The sequence below is a fragment of the Polyodon spathula genome, chromosome 11, assembly GCF_017654505.1.
Source record: "Polyodon spathula isolate WHYD16114869_AA chromosome 11, ASM1765450v1, whole genome shotgun sequence".
NCBI classification, from domain to species: domain Eukaryota; kingdom Metazoa; phylum Chordata; class Actinopteri; order Acipenseriformes; family Polyodontidae; genus Polyodon; species Polyodon spathula.
The window spans coordinates 39414068-39430871 of NC_054544.1; the positions used below are offsets into that span (position 1 = coordinate 39414068).

The 16804-nt window shown below is 37.2% G+C and overlaps 1 protein-coding gene across 10 annotated transcripts in view; it reads right to left on the bottom strand.

Moving 5' to 3' along the window:
- LOC121322909 (TRAF2 and NCK-interacting protein kinase) overlaps window positions 1-16804 on the bottom strand; it is a 141594-nt gene that overhangs the window by 109829 nt on the left and 14961 nt on the right. For all 10 annotated transcript variants that reach the window (XM_041263500.1, XM_041263499.1, XM_041263493.1 and 7 more), the window contains exon 2: window positions 12698-12763. In XM_041263500.1, coding sequence (XP_041119434.1) covers window positions 12698-12763 — 66 coding nt within the window. The remainder of the gene's footprint in view (window positions 1-12697; window positions 12764-16804) is intronic.

Here is a 16804-nt window from a genome sequence, read left to right on the forward strand (position 1 = left end):
AAGTTCTCATGCTGCTTAAAAAGCAGTCTGAGAATATCTTTGAAAATCAACAAGGTCAGGTACTGCTGTTCTTCAGAAACCTGGCAACAAGCTTCCAATGTACAAAAAAAACAACAACTCATCTGAGAGCGCTTCACAATCAGTGGCGTTTTCTTTATGGTTGATTACAAAAGTATGACTGCAACATGTCAAGGCTTGATTGAGACTAAGGGAAGAAGCTGCGGTTAGATTCTTAGAATCTCAAATTCTATACAGAGGAAATGGACAAAGCCAATATTATTGCGAGACTGATATCTCACAACCAAGAGGTTTTCACTGCTATAGTAACTGAGTTTTTTTATTATTATTATTATTATTATTATTATTATTATTATTATTATTATTATTATTATTAAATACTTACCCACACTTTAACTTGTAAAGATTTTACTTTTGGTACATTTCCATCAACAGCAGATCGAGATTAAATCAATTTCAATTTGGGGATTTTTGTCAGCCCCAGTTAGGACTGCGGGCTGGCTGAAATCAATCTCTCCAACCCAATCCGATGGCTGAAGTTATCGAACGAGCGTGCAATGTGAAAGACACGAGAGACAGTTTTCCGAATGCAGAACCCAAAAGATATGAGGACAGAACAAGGGCTACAAATATACTGTCAGTGAAATGTTGGAAGTTGGTGCATATGACAATGAGGCATAATACAGCACTAACAATGAACTGCTTTAGATATTTTTTAACTACTTTCAAGTGATGAATACAGTATAACATACCTGCTTTTGCTTTTTGGAATGCACAAAATGACACTAGTTCTGTACAATATAGGCATTCTTGGGCAAGTGACAAAATGTCATTTTCTGCCAAAGGCTTGAGCTCACAAAGGACAGCTATGGCAAAAAGTTTTGCATCACCTAGAAATTTACGATTGAAACATCGATTTTTTTTTTGTTTGTTTTATAAAAATATATGAACATGCGACAGGATAAAATCACGGCCTAGGCAGTTACCGGCAGGAACAAGGTAATAAAACTGCTAATTGTTGCATTGAGAACACGTTATTCAAAAGCAAGAAAAAAATAAATAAAAATAGGATACCGTAACCTGGATTTGGGCAGTAGCGATACACTAAAATGTCACAATCCAATACAATATCCATGTCATGATACAATAAGTAGCACAATACATGCCATGATCCTGATGTACACCTATGATGCATGAAAAGATCAAATCATTTACTGGATGGACTATTTTGTTTAAAAAAAGACACAAATAACAGTGAGAGTATGTATCTATAAAACACTCTTATTCTTCATTCAAGAATCATTTGGTCAGTTTTGCAGGGATTTTGGTCTTGTATCCCAATACAACACATACCTCTATTATGTTATGATGTAAAGGTGGTACAACGATTCATCGATGCACAATTAATCCATACACCCCTATTAAAACTACATCCACTACAGGTGGATGAGCATCTCAAACCAAACATACAAAGTTTCATCCCAAGTTACAGCCTTCAAAAGTTTAATCAGGTGTCTGCAGGTGTGTGTCAGTGTGGTTCCTGAAACTGGGCAAGCAACTACAGACATATTCTTCAGTAGTTCACAACCACCATGACCTAGATACATAATCTCGGGAGTTTATGCTAAGGAATGACCAGAACTGGGGATAAAAATAAATAGTCACAGGTTTGTACATTTGCTGGATTCTTATTACAAGATTAAATCCCCTGCTAGTACTTAGTTCCTCACTGCAGACCAGCAATGAGCTAATTATTTAACAAATATAAAACGGGCTGAGAGATGTTAATACTGTACATATCTCTAAATTCCAATTTAAATCAGTTTTGGGGGGTGCGGTGTGTGTGTGTCTTTTTTAAAATGTCAAATTCATTTATAGTCCCCACCACGAATAATATACAATTGACAAACATTCTCAAAATGTGGAAATTAACCACTGGATTATCTGTTTTCAGACTTTTGTAGCTAGCTAATTTGCATAGCAGCTAAGGGGAGTGAGATAATCTGGGCATTACTGTAGCTAGCTAATGTCCTTTGATAATGTGTTAATTAGCAAATGATCAAATTCTAAACTGTAACATATGCATGACTTAAAGCAAGGACAGTTGTTGTATAGATTTAATACCCCCAAATGTGGCAGAAGAACAGGTTGAGAGCTACGTGGCAACTATACTCAAATAAAAAAAAAAAATCACCAGACAACATATCTTCCAATGATAAATATACCTAGCCCTATTTCACATGGCCTTATCCCCCCAAACTAACGATCAGGACTGAAGCACTCACTTAACTGAAAGTTGCTCAGACATTAAAGAAAATCAGCCATGACACAGTTCGTTTACTTGAATAAATTGGGTTTGCGTCAAATGCTGACTCATTCTCAGGCTGTATGATCTAGCCCAGGATTCCAATGACAACCATAAAGGCTGTGAAATTGCTCAAGTCGCCACAAAACAACATCTCTTCATTAATGTGACAGTGTGCGGGCATTCTCAATATTTTACCCTACTTATCATTGCTCACTTATTAGAGAAGCTGTTCCATTATAAAGAGATGATGGGGTGCTTTGAACATTGAGCTGGAAAGTAATCCATGAACTTCTTGGAATCTGGGCAAACACAGAACAGGCTTCCCGTTCTCGACATGGACAATCCATGTGGTAAACCTAAAATCACGTAATGACTTATTAGAACTGGCTTCCTACTACAACCACGCACATCAACTTGAACCTCCAATTGCTGTACTTGGAAGGGTGGACAACAGCAGCTACTGCTTTAAACCCTGAGCATGTTGCTAGGCAACAACAGGAAACCAACCAGCTTGTTAAGAGATTGCAAGCCTGATGCCGGTGAAGTCCTGATCTGGTAAATGCATTATGCAAGTACTCCAGTTGTGATCTAGTTGCTGGTTACATGAAGTTTCAGATGCAAACCAATGACAAAACTATCTGCAGGGGTAAATGAAAACTACTTCAATAGTCAAAGACAGCAGGAACACCTGCTATATTCAACTACTTTAGGAACGGTAAAATAGACACAATTATGCATTATAAATTCATAGGAACTAGTCTTAATGACACATTATAATTGAATAGATTCTGTGAGCCAAAGCCATTTCCTCGTTTAAACAAAGTTAAAAGCTAAAGGCATCTATTATGGCAGGAAAGTGCTAAAAGCACATGTTTCTGCTGGTCTCCAATAACAGAATACCTTGCCATTTACAGCTGTCTACTTCACCAAAGGGCAGTTTAGTTCCTAGGGTTTTTTTTAGCCAAAGAGGCAATGATTGCTTTCGCACAATCTGAATGGATGTGGAGCAGTTTATGACCTCTAGCAGATAATTGCAACTGATTGACAAATGGATCAGCAGAGTCCTGCTATAACAGCTTGAATAATTGATAACGTTGAATTCGAAATGACACGAAAGAAAGCCTAAGATTCTACCGAGGACAGGGGCCACTGCAGTGTTCAATTTCCTGTGCTAAGTGGAGCGAGTCAAGCTCACATATAGCAAAGCTATTATCAGCCTCCCCGTCACAAAGACTCCAGGTCACTGTAAAAGCATTACAGAGTTGTCAAGATGAAAAAATGACCCTGTCATCCCAAGCTGCTTTCTGCAGTGACGTGTGATAAACAGAATTCATCTGCACAATTATATCTTCTAATGTAAGTCACACAACACCGATGGTTTACATTAGCCAAGTCTAATCAGTGGGTTTTAGGCCCCATTTTACAAGTGTGAAGTTATACTTTCCTTAGTATTTTTAATCATTTAGTGTCTCTGTGTTGAATTGCCTCTTAAGTGGTTTTAAGGTTGCTGTGAGCTTGCCTGGAGAATCCTAGGTTCCCGGACTGAATGTTCAAACTATGACAATGACCCCTTTTAAACAGTGAAACTCAGAATCAATTATTGTAAGGTGACATTGGTTATGTTGGGAAATATTTTTATGAAAAATAAAAATCTGAAATATCTTGCTTGCATAAGTATTCAACCTCTGTGCTGTGGAAGCTCCCAGTTTGCACCGATGAAAGAAATTGCCCTAACGAGGACACAATTACCTTACCATTGGCCTCCACCTGTGAACCATTAAAGTTGCTGTCACATTTTCTGGATAAAAACCCCACTGTTGAAGGATCATTGGTAAGGCTGTGAATCTGAAGGAAATGAAGACCAAAGAGCATTCTACAGAAGTCAGAGTAAAGTAATACAAATGCATAGATTAGGGAAAGGGTACCAAATAATATCCATGTGTTTGGATATCCCAGTGAGCACAGTTGGATCAATAATCAGGAAGTGGAAGCTGCATCACACAACCCAGGCACTGCCAAGAAAAGGCCGTCCCTCAAAACTCAACGCTCAAACAAGGAGTCTTGTGAGAGAAGCCACAGAGAGGCCAACAATCACTTTGAAGGAGCTACAGAGTTCAGTGGCTGGGAGTGGAGTAATAGTGCACCAGTCAACCATATCAAGAGCTCTGCATAACGCTGGCCTGTATGGGAGGGTGGCAAGAAAGAAGCAGTTACTCAAAAAGTACCATCTGAAAGCATGTCTGGAGTTTGCCAGAAAGCATGAGAGTGACCCAGCTGCGATGTGGGAAAAGGTTTTGTGGTCAGATGAGACCAAGATAAAGCTTTGGGCCAAAACTCTTATGACTCACTGACTTATGAAAACTTTCCGTGCAAGGCACTTTTTTTTTAAAAAAAAATAATATTATAATACACACACACACCACGATCACAAGACGTAACTTTGCGTTGAAAAGCTATATTATTAATAAGAAACATCTGCTACAAATCAAGGATTCCTGTATATCCCGGTAGCTCTTCAATTCGGAGTACCACATTTTAGGCCTGTTTTTCAAACACATATGTGAACGAGCAAAAGGTGCCTAAAACCGCAAATGTGAACAGGGCTGCAGACCTAAATATCCTGCAGCCCTGGGCCAGCACTCTAGTGTGAATGGGATCTATGACTTTTCAACTTTGCTTGCCAAATGAGGAATGTCCCAGGATTTAGAATGAAACTGAAGCAAAGGGAAGCTCAAAGTCTGGTAAAGGCAAATTTAAAGAAATTGTAAAAACTCAATATGGAGTGTGGCAGGACTGGGGCCTGCTTTGTAAATAATAAAAAAACAAAAACACATTTAAAGTTTGGCAGGGATGCGGTTAAAACTCATCCCTGCCAACTCAATGTGACTGTGTGGCTGGGGTGTGTTAATTGAATGATTAATGATCAAATCAACCCCTCAGCCACATGTTATATAAAGCCCAACTTCTCCTTGTTAGGGGGAAGAGTATGGAGAGAAGCCATGAGAAGTGAGTTTTTGTTTGTGCCATTTGATTTTTGTCTGCCTGGACAGTTTTGGATAGGTTTTGGTTAAAATGGTTGATTTTGGTCACTGTTCCTTTCTTTGTGTTTTGTTTATTAAAAGTGGGCAATGGCGCTTAAAACCTAGTCTTTCTCCCTGGCGGTAACACTATGCAAAGCACCTTAATATCACATCCACATGTAGACCATTTTTACCATGTTCCATTCACATCCAAAATTATTTTTTTGAACAGCACCAAAATCAGCAATAGTTTGATTGTTCTGAAACATCTCTATTCTAATGCAGACTGTTAAACAGTCCAAATTTATGACCATGTTTACAGTACCTCATGAAATATGATAAATGAAAAAAATAGTGATAATGCAACACCAGGAGACCTGTACTAGTAGTCTAAATATAGAATAAATACTCATTTTGATTGGCCTGCCTCTATCAATGCTGGCAGTAATGTAGTGTATGAAACGGGGAATTTAAAAATGGCTGTTGTCCATTGTGGCTAAACAAGCAGAAAATAAAACAAAGTGTTGGGGCTGCTATGGTGGAAGTTATCAAGCCAAATTAGAACAAAGAGATAAAGGAAGACTAAATATGTTTGATCAATGCAACCTACTAATATATGAACAAGTATGTTGTGTTATTAACATAGTCTACCTGACTAGATTTGGTGACGCTATTAGTTGAGACGCTAAGAGTCAAGTAGGCCGGGCTGTTTCAAGACACCGGTCACCAGAGAGTAGCTGATCACCATGACACACTGTACAGTATGTGTAAATAAAATTAAATTATGACACAGCAAGACAGACATTGATACTCTCAATAACTTGTGCTAAAGAATGTCCCCTTGACAGTCAAAATTGATGTGACAAGTACAACTTAAAAAAAAAAAAAAAAAAAAAAAAAAAACTGCAAGCTGTCAGAGTCAGCACTGACACCTGACAAACGTAATGAATGAAAAACACTTTACTAGCAAACAGAGACATTAAGTAACAGGATTATTTCTGTATTAGTCAGATTCTATGTCCGACGCTACAAGACTGGAGATTAAATAGAAAATTAGCTTTGAAAGTGAGATGCTGTAAAAATAGGTAAATGTGGGCTAAAACAGCTTACCACATACACCATTCGACTGACATACAGGGATCTGATACAGTTTCTAGACATACCACATCCCTATAGTCAGCTTTTATTTTTAGCTGTAAAACGGCAGGCCAAAACAAAAACATGCACCAAGTGGATATTTAAGAGACAATTCCTTTATATTCAGCATCATTAGACATCTTCATTTAATTAAGTTAACTGTACTCTGATAAATATGCCACAGCACCAACCCAATGTAAACACCTAATTTTAAAGCAAAGTGGTCCATACATTGTATAAGCCAATTGTAAAAATATACTAGTTCCACTTATCGCAATGTGTATCCTAGGGCTTTGTGCATGGTTTGACTTGTGTTGTTTACATGATATTACATTTCTAATTACGTAACAAAGTACCTTTTGAGATGTGCAGTTTTATTGAGCATATATATATATATATATATATATAAAATCTCATCCCCACTTACAGTCATGAGCCGCTACTTCTTCAGGCCCAGCAAACATGATTTGCAGTGCTATTCAGCAAACAGAGAACACATACTTTCTTGTCTCCAGTATGTGGCTCCGAGAATGACCTCACTTGCCCCACTGTCTATTGTAAGCACATCGCTTAGGAATCTCAGCGAAAAGAAGAGGCCTTTTAGAAAACACAAAACAAGTCATTGCAAACAGTGAGTCTTCATAAAGTAGAAGTGCAGATGGGTGACACCTGGGTTGGATGTTTAATATGTACAATACATTAACACATACCAGCGAGGAATCATATATACGTGTGTGTGTGTGTGTGTGTGTGTGTGTGTGTGTGTGTGTGTGTGTGTGTATCCTCTTGCTAGAGGTGTTAACATTGAAAACCGTCTTCCCTGCAGCACCTGAACGACTGGAGTGAGTTTTAACTCACTTTTAAGAGTGTATTCATAATAAAAAGCAAACAAAGTGTAAAAGCAAGGTAAAGCACAGGTACAGTTAGCACTGAGAGAGCTAAGTTAAAGATTATAACAAATATGACAAACCAGGATAAACTATGGTAAATGCAGTCTAACCATGGGAAAAGTGCAAAAATACTGTGGAAAATTGTTAGAAGGTTACAGTAGTTACCAGAACAGAGACTTTACATCAATCGTGCTTCCTTTAAAATATCTACTTATTTCTAATTAAGGCCGACTTCGCAGAAGACAAGGGAGCAGTGCTCCCTAATACTGTCGACCCAATTGATTTTATGCTTTTCTTTTCCTTTCTTAAGGAGTCTTACATACCCCCAGTTTAAGAGATCTGCAGCGATACAACGGTACTACTACTGTGCAGTTGAGCAACATTAGGCATTGGATTAAATCACAGGTGCAGGACAACTGAGACAAAGAACTGCGAGAGCCGGAGAGCTGACTCTTCTTGATCATATTTTAATGCAGAGAATACAGCATTAAATTCATGAGAATACTGCAGTGAAAGCAAACGGCAGAGAAGTAAAACGAGGCGATGAATTCCAACGGCCCAGATGTAGCTCATGGTTGAATTTTGAACAGTCATTTTCCTCCTGAAAAGCTACAAAACGTATTTGTTTTTATTAAATGCCATTTTAATGATAGGAGAAAGGATTGAAACAATCAATCTCTTATCTATCACATAATAAGCTAAGTGCTCCCCCTGGACTAGTCCACACATTCTTTTTGCTTCTACAATCAAAGCAAGGGAGGACACCACTACTGCTAGCTAGTGTATTCAATCACAAAAGAAAAAAATGACACGTCCTTGTTTGGGAGTCATTTTAGGGAGCAAATTAGCTGGATGTCCGTAACAAATTTCCCTGAAATGAGAATGTGCCTGCTGTGCAAATCTCTCCCTGCATAGCTGATTTTGCTAATGAAAGAGACACTTGCTTTGTTGCAGACACCTGCGGGGCTACCGTCTAACATGCAAACTAATGCCTCAAAGAGACTGGGCATCCTCATCCAGTTACTGTGGCTGTGCTAATAAGAACACAACGTGGAGCAGGTTTGCCATTTCAGAAACCGAATTGGGCTCAGGTACTAATGTACTATGTATTTTCAGTCTTTATTTCCTGATAATGCATTTTTCAATAGCTTACATACACTGCGTTTATCAAATGTATTAAATGTCCTTGGTCCCTAGAAGAGGATGCTTTTTTTGCTTCAAAATAGCTTCTTTTTTTGCTTGCTTTTTGAATTTTCCATGACTAGCAACAAGGTGTGTGTGTGTATATTTATATTTATATATATATATATATATATATATGTGTGTGTGTGTGTGTGTCGTCAATATTAATCTAACAACTTCTTGGCATGCTTTTCCTGAAAATACCAGTACATACCAGCATTGCCACAGATTGTAAAAACATACATTTATGCTTATTTTCTTCATTTCTTAGACAGTAAGTAGCAGGGTTCCTAATTTTTCTTTTAATTTCAAAATGGCTGCTCTAGTGCACTGATAGTGTAAGGATTATTGCCCACTTTGTCAAACAGGTAACACAGCAATAACGATCTATGATGTGGTATGGCAAAAAAAAGCCAGAACACTTTTGTGTGTGTTTTGTGTGTTGTGATTTAGAAGCCTGATCTCAGTGCACCAGCAGCCATTTTGAAAAAAAGGTTTGAAACAGACTGTAAAGTGTAAGAAGTTGTCAGGATGTTGATGAAAAGAAAAAATACAGGTACATTATTTAAACAGTTGTAGCAACTACATTTTTCGGGACCCCACTACTTACTCTAAGCTTGGTTTATTTCATTAAGCTTTCCACTGGCTTGTTTAAATTGGGGGTGATTTTCCTGTGCAACACAATTTGCAGCTTGAAATGAGAAAACCATGAAGACGTGCTCTCTACCTCTGTATAACTGAAGTACTTCTGTGCAGGTTTCAGAGGATACAAGAGTGTACAAAAAATATACCTGCAGAGGCAAACGAATTGCACAACCACGTCTCAATCTCACCAGAGCAAGTTTCAACGTTTCTCATATTTTTGAAACATCAGAATAGGGTAAACTCTCTCACAGTTCTGATAACAGAGACGAGCACTCTTCAAACATATCGAATACCTCCTCTTCCCTTAAACCAGTGCTGTTCAATCACTTGCTTTGAACACACTTCACATGTGAAGGGTGGCAAAACGAAATCGATTTACAGAAAAAATAAGAATAAGCCAGCATTTAGCTTGTTTACCCATGTCAAAGGGTTATGGAGTCAAAAAATGTTTTAGACGCTGACTACGTAAAGGACACACGTACAGTTTGAAAGACGCCTCAGACGTGATTTCAGCTGATCCTTTACAATGTAGACATTTAAGGAAAGAGAAAAAGCAAATGGCACACACCAGACAGTTACACATCCCTTTGTGAAGAACTTTCCCTTGAGTTTATGCTTCTGGGTTTCAAAAATCAAGCTGAGTATATTCACCGGCTATACACGATCCTTTCTTACTTATCTGAGTCAAAGCATTTGTTGTGTAAACAAAACTGAATAGACCAATTCACCATAGAAAAAGGTTTCTACCTGGCTACTTAATATTGCTGTCTTACCTAACTGGCACTTCCATTACAGTTACGAGGCTCCCACCTCTAGCCTCTCAAGTTCCATCTCTCACTCATTGTGGATTGCCTAAGAATATGAATGGCAGTACAGTAAAGGTTGTGTTGCTTAGTAGAAGAGAGAAATTGAAATTGCTTCTGATGTTATCTAATTAAGTTACAGTTGCAGACAACTCTGTGGGTAGCAAAGGAAAACAGACCTCTTTAGTGGAAAATGTGGGATGCGACTGGACAAGGCTGTTTATCCTTCAAGTTGGTCAACATTGTGGTTATTGAAGAGCTTATAAATTCAGACAAATCTATATTTGATATATAAAAAACAAAACATCTTATTCTGTTACATAAACCAAGTTATTCAAGAAAAACCAAATTGACAATTAGCTGGCTGTGACTGACTCCAGTTCTCTGGAGGCAGATTCACCACAAGTCCGATTATTACAGTAAAACACCTTAACTGGCCTGTGGAACTCAACTCTAAACAAGGAGGCTTTTCTTATTAGTAAAAGTTGTACAGCAACCAACCCTAGCTATGAAAATGACCAGTTGCTCATCAGCTATGTAGAACAGACAGCACTCTCTGTAGTCTCGCATGCAGAGCTAACCTTATAGGCCATTCCTTGCTTTCAGTGCAGAACCCTTGGGATTTGCACTCAAGGAGAGCTGAATGAGCCACTATCACTACCTAGGACTTTGACTGGCTTTCAGGCTCTCTCAGCATAAAGGCCACCTCTCAATTAAGAGCATTTTTCTCTTACACTACCTCTCTAATAAAACCTACATGCTACAACACTAATCAACCACATTAAAAAGAAGAAAAAAAAAAAACCAAAAACTGAATTGTGAAAAAAATTATATTAGAAAACTGACAAACGGTAAATTAGAACTGAGTGAATAAAAGAAAAGGTACAAAAATAGTACCAGGAGAAATGCCTGTTAAATGAAGTGTCAAACAGTTGAATAAACTAACTCAAATAATTAAATAATGGTATTAAAATTTGCTACAAGAAATCGCATGTCTCTTCAGAAATAAGGCCACCCCACTATCGGACACATTTTATCGATCCCTTGACAGTGGCTAGGTAAACAATGTGCTTATAATAATGAACTTTTCCATATCCAGTTATTACCAGTGTTACATTTCAGTGCAGCTACTCACAATGTACAGGAATGCCTCAACAGCCGTACATTTTTAATACTGACCCTGCTTAAGAGGTCTAATGTTCTGCCTTTGACGATAGCGATGTTGGCAGGAGCCTTTTTTCCCCCCCTTTGACAATTCAAATACAAGAGTGACGCCCACAAATCCCACAGGACTGTAACAAAAGCAGCTTTTCAAAGCTCGGAGTCCCTAAAAGGGGAAGCTAGAAAAGCATCTCCCAGGTCGAAAGCTGCCGTAATATCCACCAAACTAAATTATTAATATTCTGTGAAAGCAGGCAAAGTAGTGTTTTAATACCCTGCCTTCTTTTACAGCATCCACGTGTTCTGGCTGGACCATCTATTTTAATTGGGTTTGCCCGCCAAGGAATAAAAATAAATCTATTAAAAAAGACAAAACGCAAATGGATCAGGAATTAGGTTAGGGTTTGTACATGAATGCCAAGAATTTAAAATTGTGGGAAAAGAGAATGTTGTCAAAATGCATATTTTATTATTCCTTCAATACTGCTTTTGCCTGAAGAAGGTTAGTGTTTAATGAGAACATTCCTCGACTACAGTATTGGAGATTCTTGTTCTTAACCTTGATGGATAAAGCAGCATGCTGCAATCGGACTCAAACTGATTAATGGCCCAAGACATATGAAAAGGCATATCAAAACAAACAGCTGTAAAGGAGTTTAGATTTGCAACAGTATTACACAAGAGAGGGCATAATACAAGGGTGTTCTACTGTTGCATCAACTTACATTCGGCATATATACAATTTATAGGTTTCAGAATACTAACCAAAACGGACTACTGTCATGAGCACTACACTCCGGTTTAGGTATGACATTATAAGGACCGGGCATAATAAATTTCCAAGCACAGCAGATATTGTTTCCATGCCAACCCACACACTGCCTTGCATTGCTCAAGGACAAGTGAGTATCCACCATCACAATGAAAACAGATAAATGCAGTTTTGTTTCCTATTGAAAAAGAATCTTGGAGCATCTTTAGCTCCATTCTCAAGTGTACTTTCCTCACCATTCCAGCATTTGGGAACAGTATGTATCGTTCTATGAGAACTTGACCCTGGTTATGTTCAATGCACTTGAGTCATGAATATTTAGAAGTCTTTGACGTAAAAAAAAAGAGACCCTTCCTCTTTGAAAGTTTCACAGCCATGCACCCTCATCACAGTCTTTAAAATCACACTGTGAACCACCAACTTGGGCCACAGCATGAGACAAAGTGTGGTCTTTGATACTTCAGACCTGTGTGTCAAGATGAAAGTCACTTTTTTCAAACAAACCTTGCTGCTACCTTCAAAAGAGTTGCAAGGCATATCCACAGCAGAGAAGTGGTTTGAGAAGTGCGACAGGCTTACAAAAATGTACAGATATAATAAAAGGGTACCAAAAGCATACGGCTAATGTTTGATAAAAAATAGGGCGTTTTTATAACTGCTTAAATTCTGATCAACCACCAGAGGCCCCAGATTGCTTTTATGAAGCACCTTCAGAACCCTTCCCAGACTCACGCAGGACTTGGCAAGCATTATTCTCTTACCTTATACACTTGTCCATATGTGCCATTTCCAACAAGCTCTACCAATTCAAAGATGCCAGCAGGGTCCTGAGAATAAGAACAAATAATAATTAGTGTTAGGAGGTGCAGGGAGGGCAATACAATGGAACACAATATTTAAGCTTTATTCTAAAAAGAATTAAATACATACATAAAATAAATACACAGTGAGATACATTTGGTGAAAAGGTAAAACAAGATTCTTATTGCATCAAAGAACACTATTCTCAATTGGAAAACAAGCAACTTTTTATTAACATGTAAAAATTACTGGAACTCCGAATAAATGAAATCACAGCATATATATATATATATATATATATCTATATTATAATTATTTATTTCATTTTATTTATTTAAAAAAAAAAAAAAAAATACAGGCTGTCGGTTACCTAGCAACATGCAGCAGCATTTTTCGAATACCAAAAAAAAAAAAAAAAAAATAAAATACTTGCACTTAAACATGGTCTCCAAGCATGAAAAACTACAATTTTGTAGTGAAATTCAGTTCCCGCAGGTTCGCTACAATATAATAAAAACACAGACGCATACTTTCATAGGTTTACTTTGGAACTAACAGGGCATGACAAAGCTGCATGCAATTCTAATTATAACTTTGTTGCTTTTCATTTCCTTTCAAACAGGAGACGTATGAAAACATATCCACACATCGCCATGCCTGACCAGGTTAAATACCTGGTTTCCTTGAAAGGTAGCAGTTTTAAATACCCAACTACAGGACAAACAGATTTAAATTTGACATGCTTATTTTACAGGGCAAAGAGTATTACCGTACTTATTACGTCAATTTAGGTTATCAATTTGTTATCCTGGCCTTTCAATGGGCCATCCACCTATTATCCTGTGTACGCAAGTGTATTGCACGGAATCAGCCAGCGTGCGTAAGAGGTGGAAAGCTCCTTGTTAGTGCCGACACCTTTCTGTAACTCAATGCTCTGCATGCAAACCAAGTCCCGTCAACATTTTGGTTCTCTCAGTATCTTCAACCCTCTCTACTCCTGTGTCAATCCGTAGGAGGTCAACACTATACAGTGGATGGCTTAGTTAAATAGTACTGGTGGTTTGTCAAAACAGAGAAAATCTTATACTTCAGGTTGTGTTTGATTTTTTTTTCTTCCTTTTCCTCCTCCCCCTAAAGCCAGCAGAGTCATCCAGCAGAAACATAGCTTCACTCAGCTGATACTGATACTAGGGATGGAAATTTTAAACGTTTAAACTCTAAAGAAGTCGTTAAACGTTGAAGAGTATGCTTACATCTAACCCGACACGAGAGATTTCACCAAACAAATATTTTTTATTAATATATTAATTTTAGTAATTTATCACCACATAAAGTAGTCTGTCACATATACGACTTCTGTGGTGCCACAGTAAGGGTGGATACTATAAAAAGCAAGGGGTTTGGGAATTCCGTCTAAGTAGTTTTTGTAATTGGTACAACAGAAAGATTGGCACTGGGGTGGGTTTTATTTGATGTCGATCTAGCGCTTCACTGGTGCACTCTGTTCATGCTGTAGTAGGCGTGGTATGGGACAGTCCACAGGGGTAAGAAAGTGTTTTTTCTGACGTTGTATATATTTAATAAAATGGCAACTCTAAACAAAGGAATGAGGCGAAGCCACGTTTGGAAGTGTTTTGAGGAACCGGATGAGAAAACCGTGGTATGCAAATAATTATGCCAAACAAAATTGCCGTACCACAAAACACAAGATCAATGCATCACCATTTGAAATTAACACACATTCAGAAAATACTATGGATGGAGTTACTGATGGCAGTAAAAAGCAAACATCCATAATAAACAGAATGCTCCAGACGGAGGCTGACATTTATTTAGCCCTTATCCCTGTGAACACATATCCCTGTTAACACGATTTTAAAAAGGTTTTTTTTTTTTTTCAGTACTAATTCAGAGAACAAGAGTGCAAATAAAATTATGTATAGGTTTTAAAATGTATCCGTACACTTATACACACTTTTTTTTAAACAAATATCCTTGATATCTAGGTAATTTGTTAACAGAAGGGGATATTTAAAAATAAAAAAATAATTTAAAAAAATCCTGTTTTGTGGCACCAACCCCTGAACAGTACAGTTAATATAACAATGAATTGGAATCTGGGCATTTGATTGACTCTGTAAACATGTAAGCTGTGTTTTATTATTATTGGTTTTGTTTTGTTATTTGAGCATAATATAATATATAAAAGTTTAGTTTATTCACTTTGTAGTTAAGTCTTTGCAACACTAAAACATTTGCTTATTTAAGGTTTCTTTGCAGAAAATACTAACCAGGGCTGTTGGTATACATCAGAATGTAATATAAAGAGTGTGTGTATGGACACTGTAAACACCAAAGTCATTCTACATAAACTAAATCAAGTGACATTAACTTCAATTCAAATTTGATTCATAACACTCATCCATTTTAAGTCAGTTGAACATTCAAATTTACTTTAGTTGTTCTAACGTAAATGGTTTAAGCAGAATCAGGGGACTAGATTCCCATCAGCTATCAGCTATCAGCTAGATTCCCATCAGCTATCAGCTATCACCCATCCAACAATTTATTTTTGGAATGGTTTGTTTATTGTGTTGTTGTTTTGTGTGTGTGCGGTTGCACAAGTGTGTTGTGTTTGCTTGTCTCTTGCGCCCCCGCCTGCTCCCTTACATGTGTTCTACTTGTGTTGTGGGTGGCCGCCCCTGTTTGGTGGTCAGTCTGCAGATGTGACCTCCCTCCCTACTCCCTCTGTCTACATCTCTGCATCTGCCTGGTTCCAGCACTTGTAAATGCTGCCATAAGCACATAGGCAGAAGTGCTGCACTGGCAGCTAATAAAATGTGCAATCAACAAGCTATTCTGTTGCCTCAGCTAGCATTTTATTGTTTAAATGAAATAAAAATGTTCAAAATAACTAGAATTTTAAAGTAAATTTAACTCAAATGGATTAAGTTGCATGAATATACATGTTTAGTCAGCCCCAGAGAAAGTTGTTAGAACAAAAATTAAATTAGTAGCTAAACTTAACTATATTAAGGCAATCAGTTTACGCACTATTGAGTAAACTTGACTTATCAGAGTTTGCAGTGTAGTAGGGGTGCACCGATAAAGATTTTCTCGGCCAACAGCGATAGCCGATGGTTATCTACGCATATCAGCCGATACCGATAATAATAGACTGTGCAGGTAAGCTATTGTAAACTACTGGAACAAGACAAAGGGCCTATATTTAAATCGTTTTTATAATTATACATGATAAAAAAAGTAACAAATATCATTCACTTGTTGCATTTACTTCAGAAAAGTAATACAAAGAATAAATATAGTATTATACTGTGTGATTGACAGCAATGTATACATTTGTTTTACAAGTCATACAAAAATATTTTGCATTTATACTTGTAAAAACAACACTAAAAATATATATATATATATAAAATGTGACATTAAACTTGTATGGCCACTTGCTGTGAAACATTGCATATTACATCTACCTAAACTGTACATTAGAAAAGAAATGTAGGCTACACAATGCATAAAATTAAATTTTATTTTAAAGCATACACTGCTTAAATGCAGCACAATTTAAAAATTTACGTGTCAAATTTAGAATCATAGTAATATTATATATATATATTATATATATCTATTCTATATATTATTGATAAAATATATATTACATCTATCCAAAACGCAATTCAGTTAAGTCAACAATCAATTTTCGTGCTTTAGTTAAAGACTGCCGTTTACAGGACGGCTTAGGGCGTCGGTTTTGAAGTACATTGTGTAAAATAGATAGTAGTAATAATAATAATAATAATAGTAATAATAATAATAATAATAATAATAATAATAATAATAATAAATACATAATGCAAAGAAATGGCAGTCTGTGCTAACCAAGAGGGCTTGCTGTTCGGACATGGAGGTGTTGAGCAGCACGGGGCAGACGGACACCTCCAACATTCAAAGAGAGCTTTTTTAAAAAACATCCGAATAATATTCTACTCAGACTTCATCATTGGATTTAATGTCGCATCAAGTCTGTTCTGCTGCCCACAGCTCTG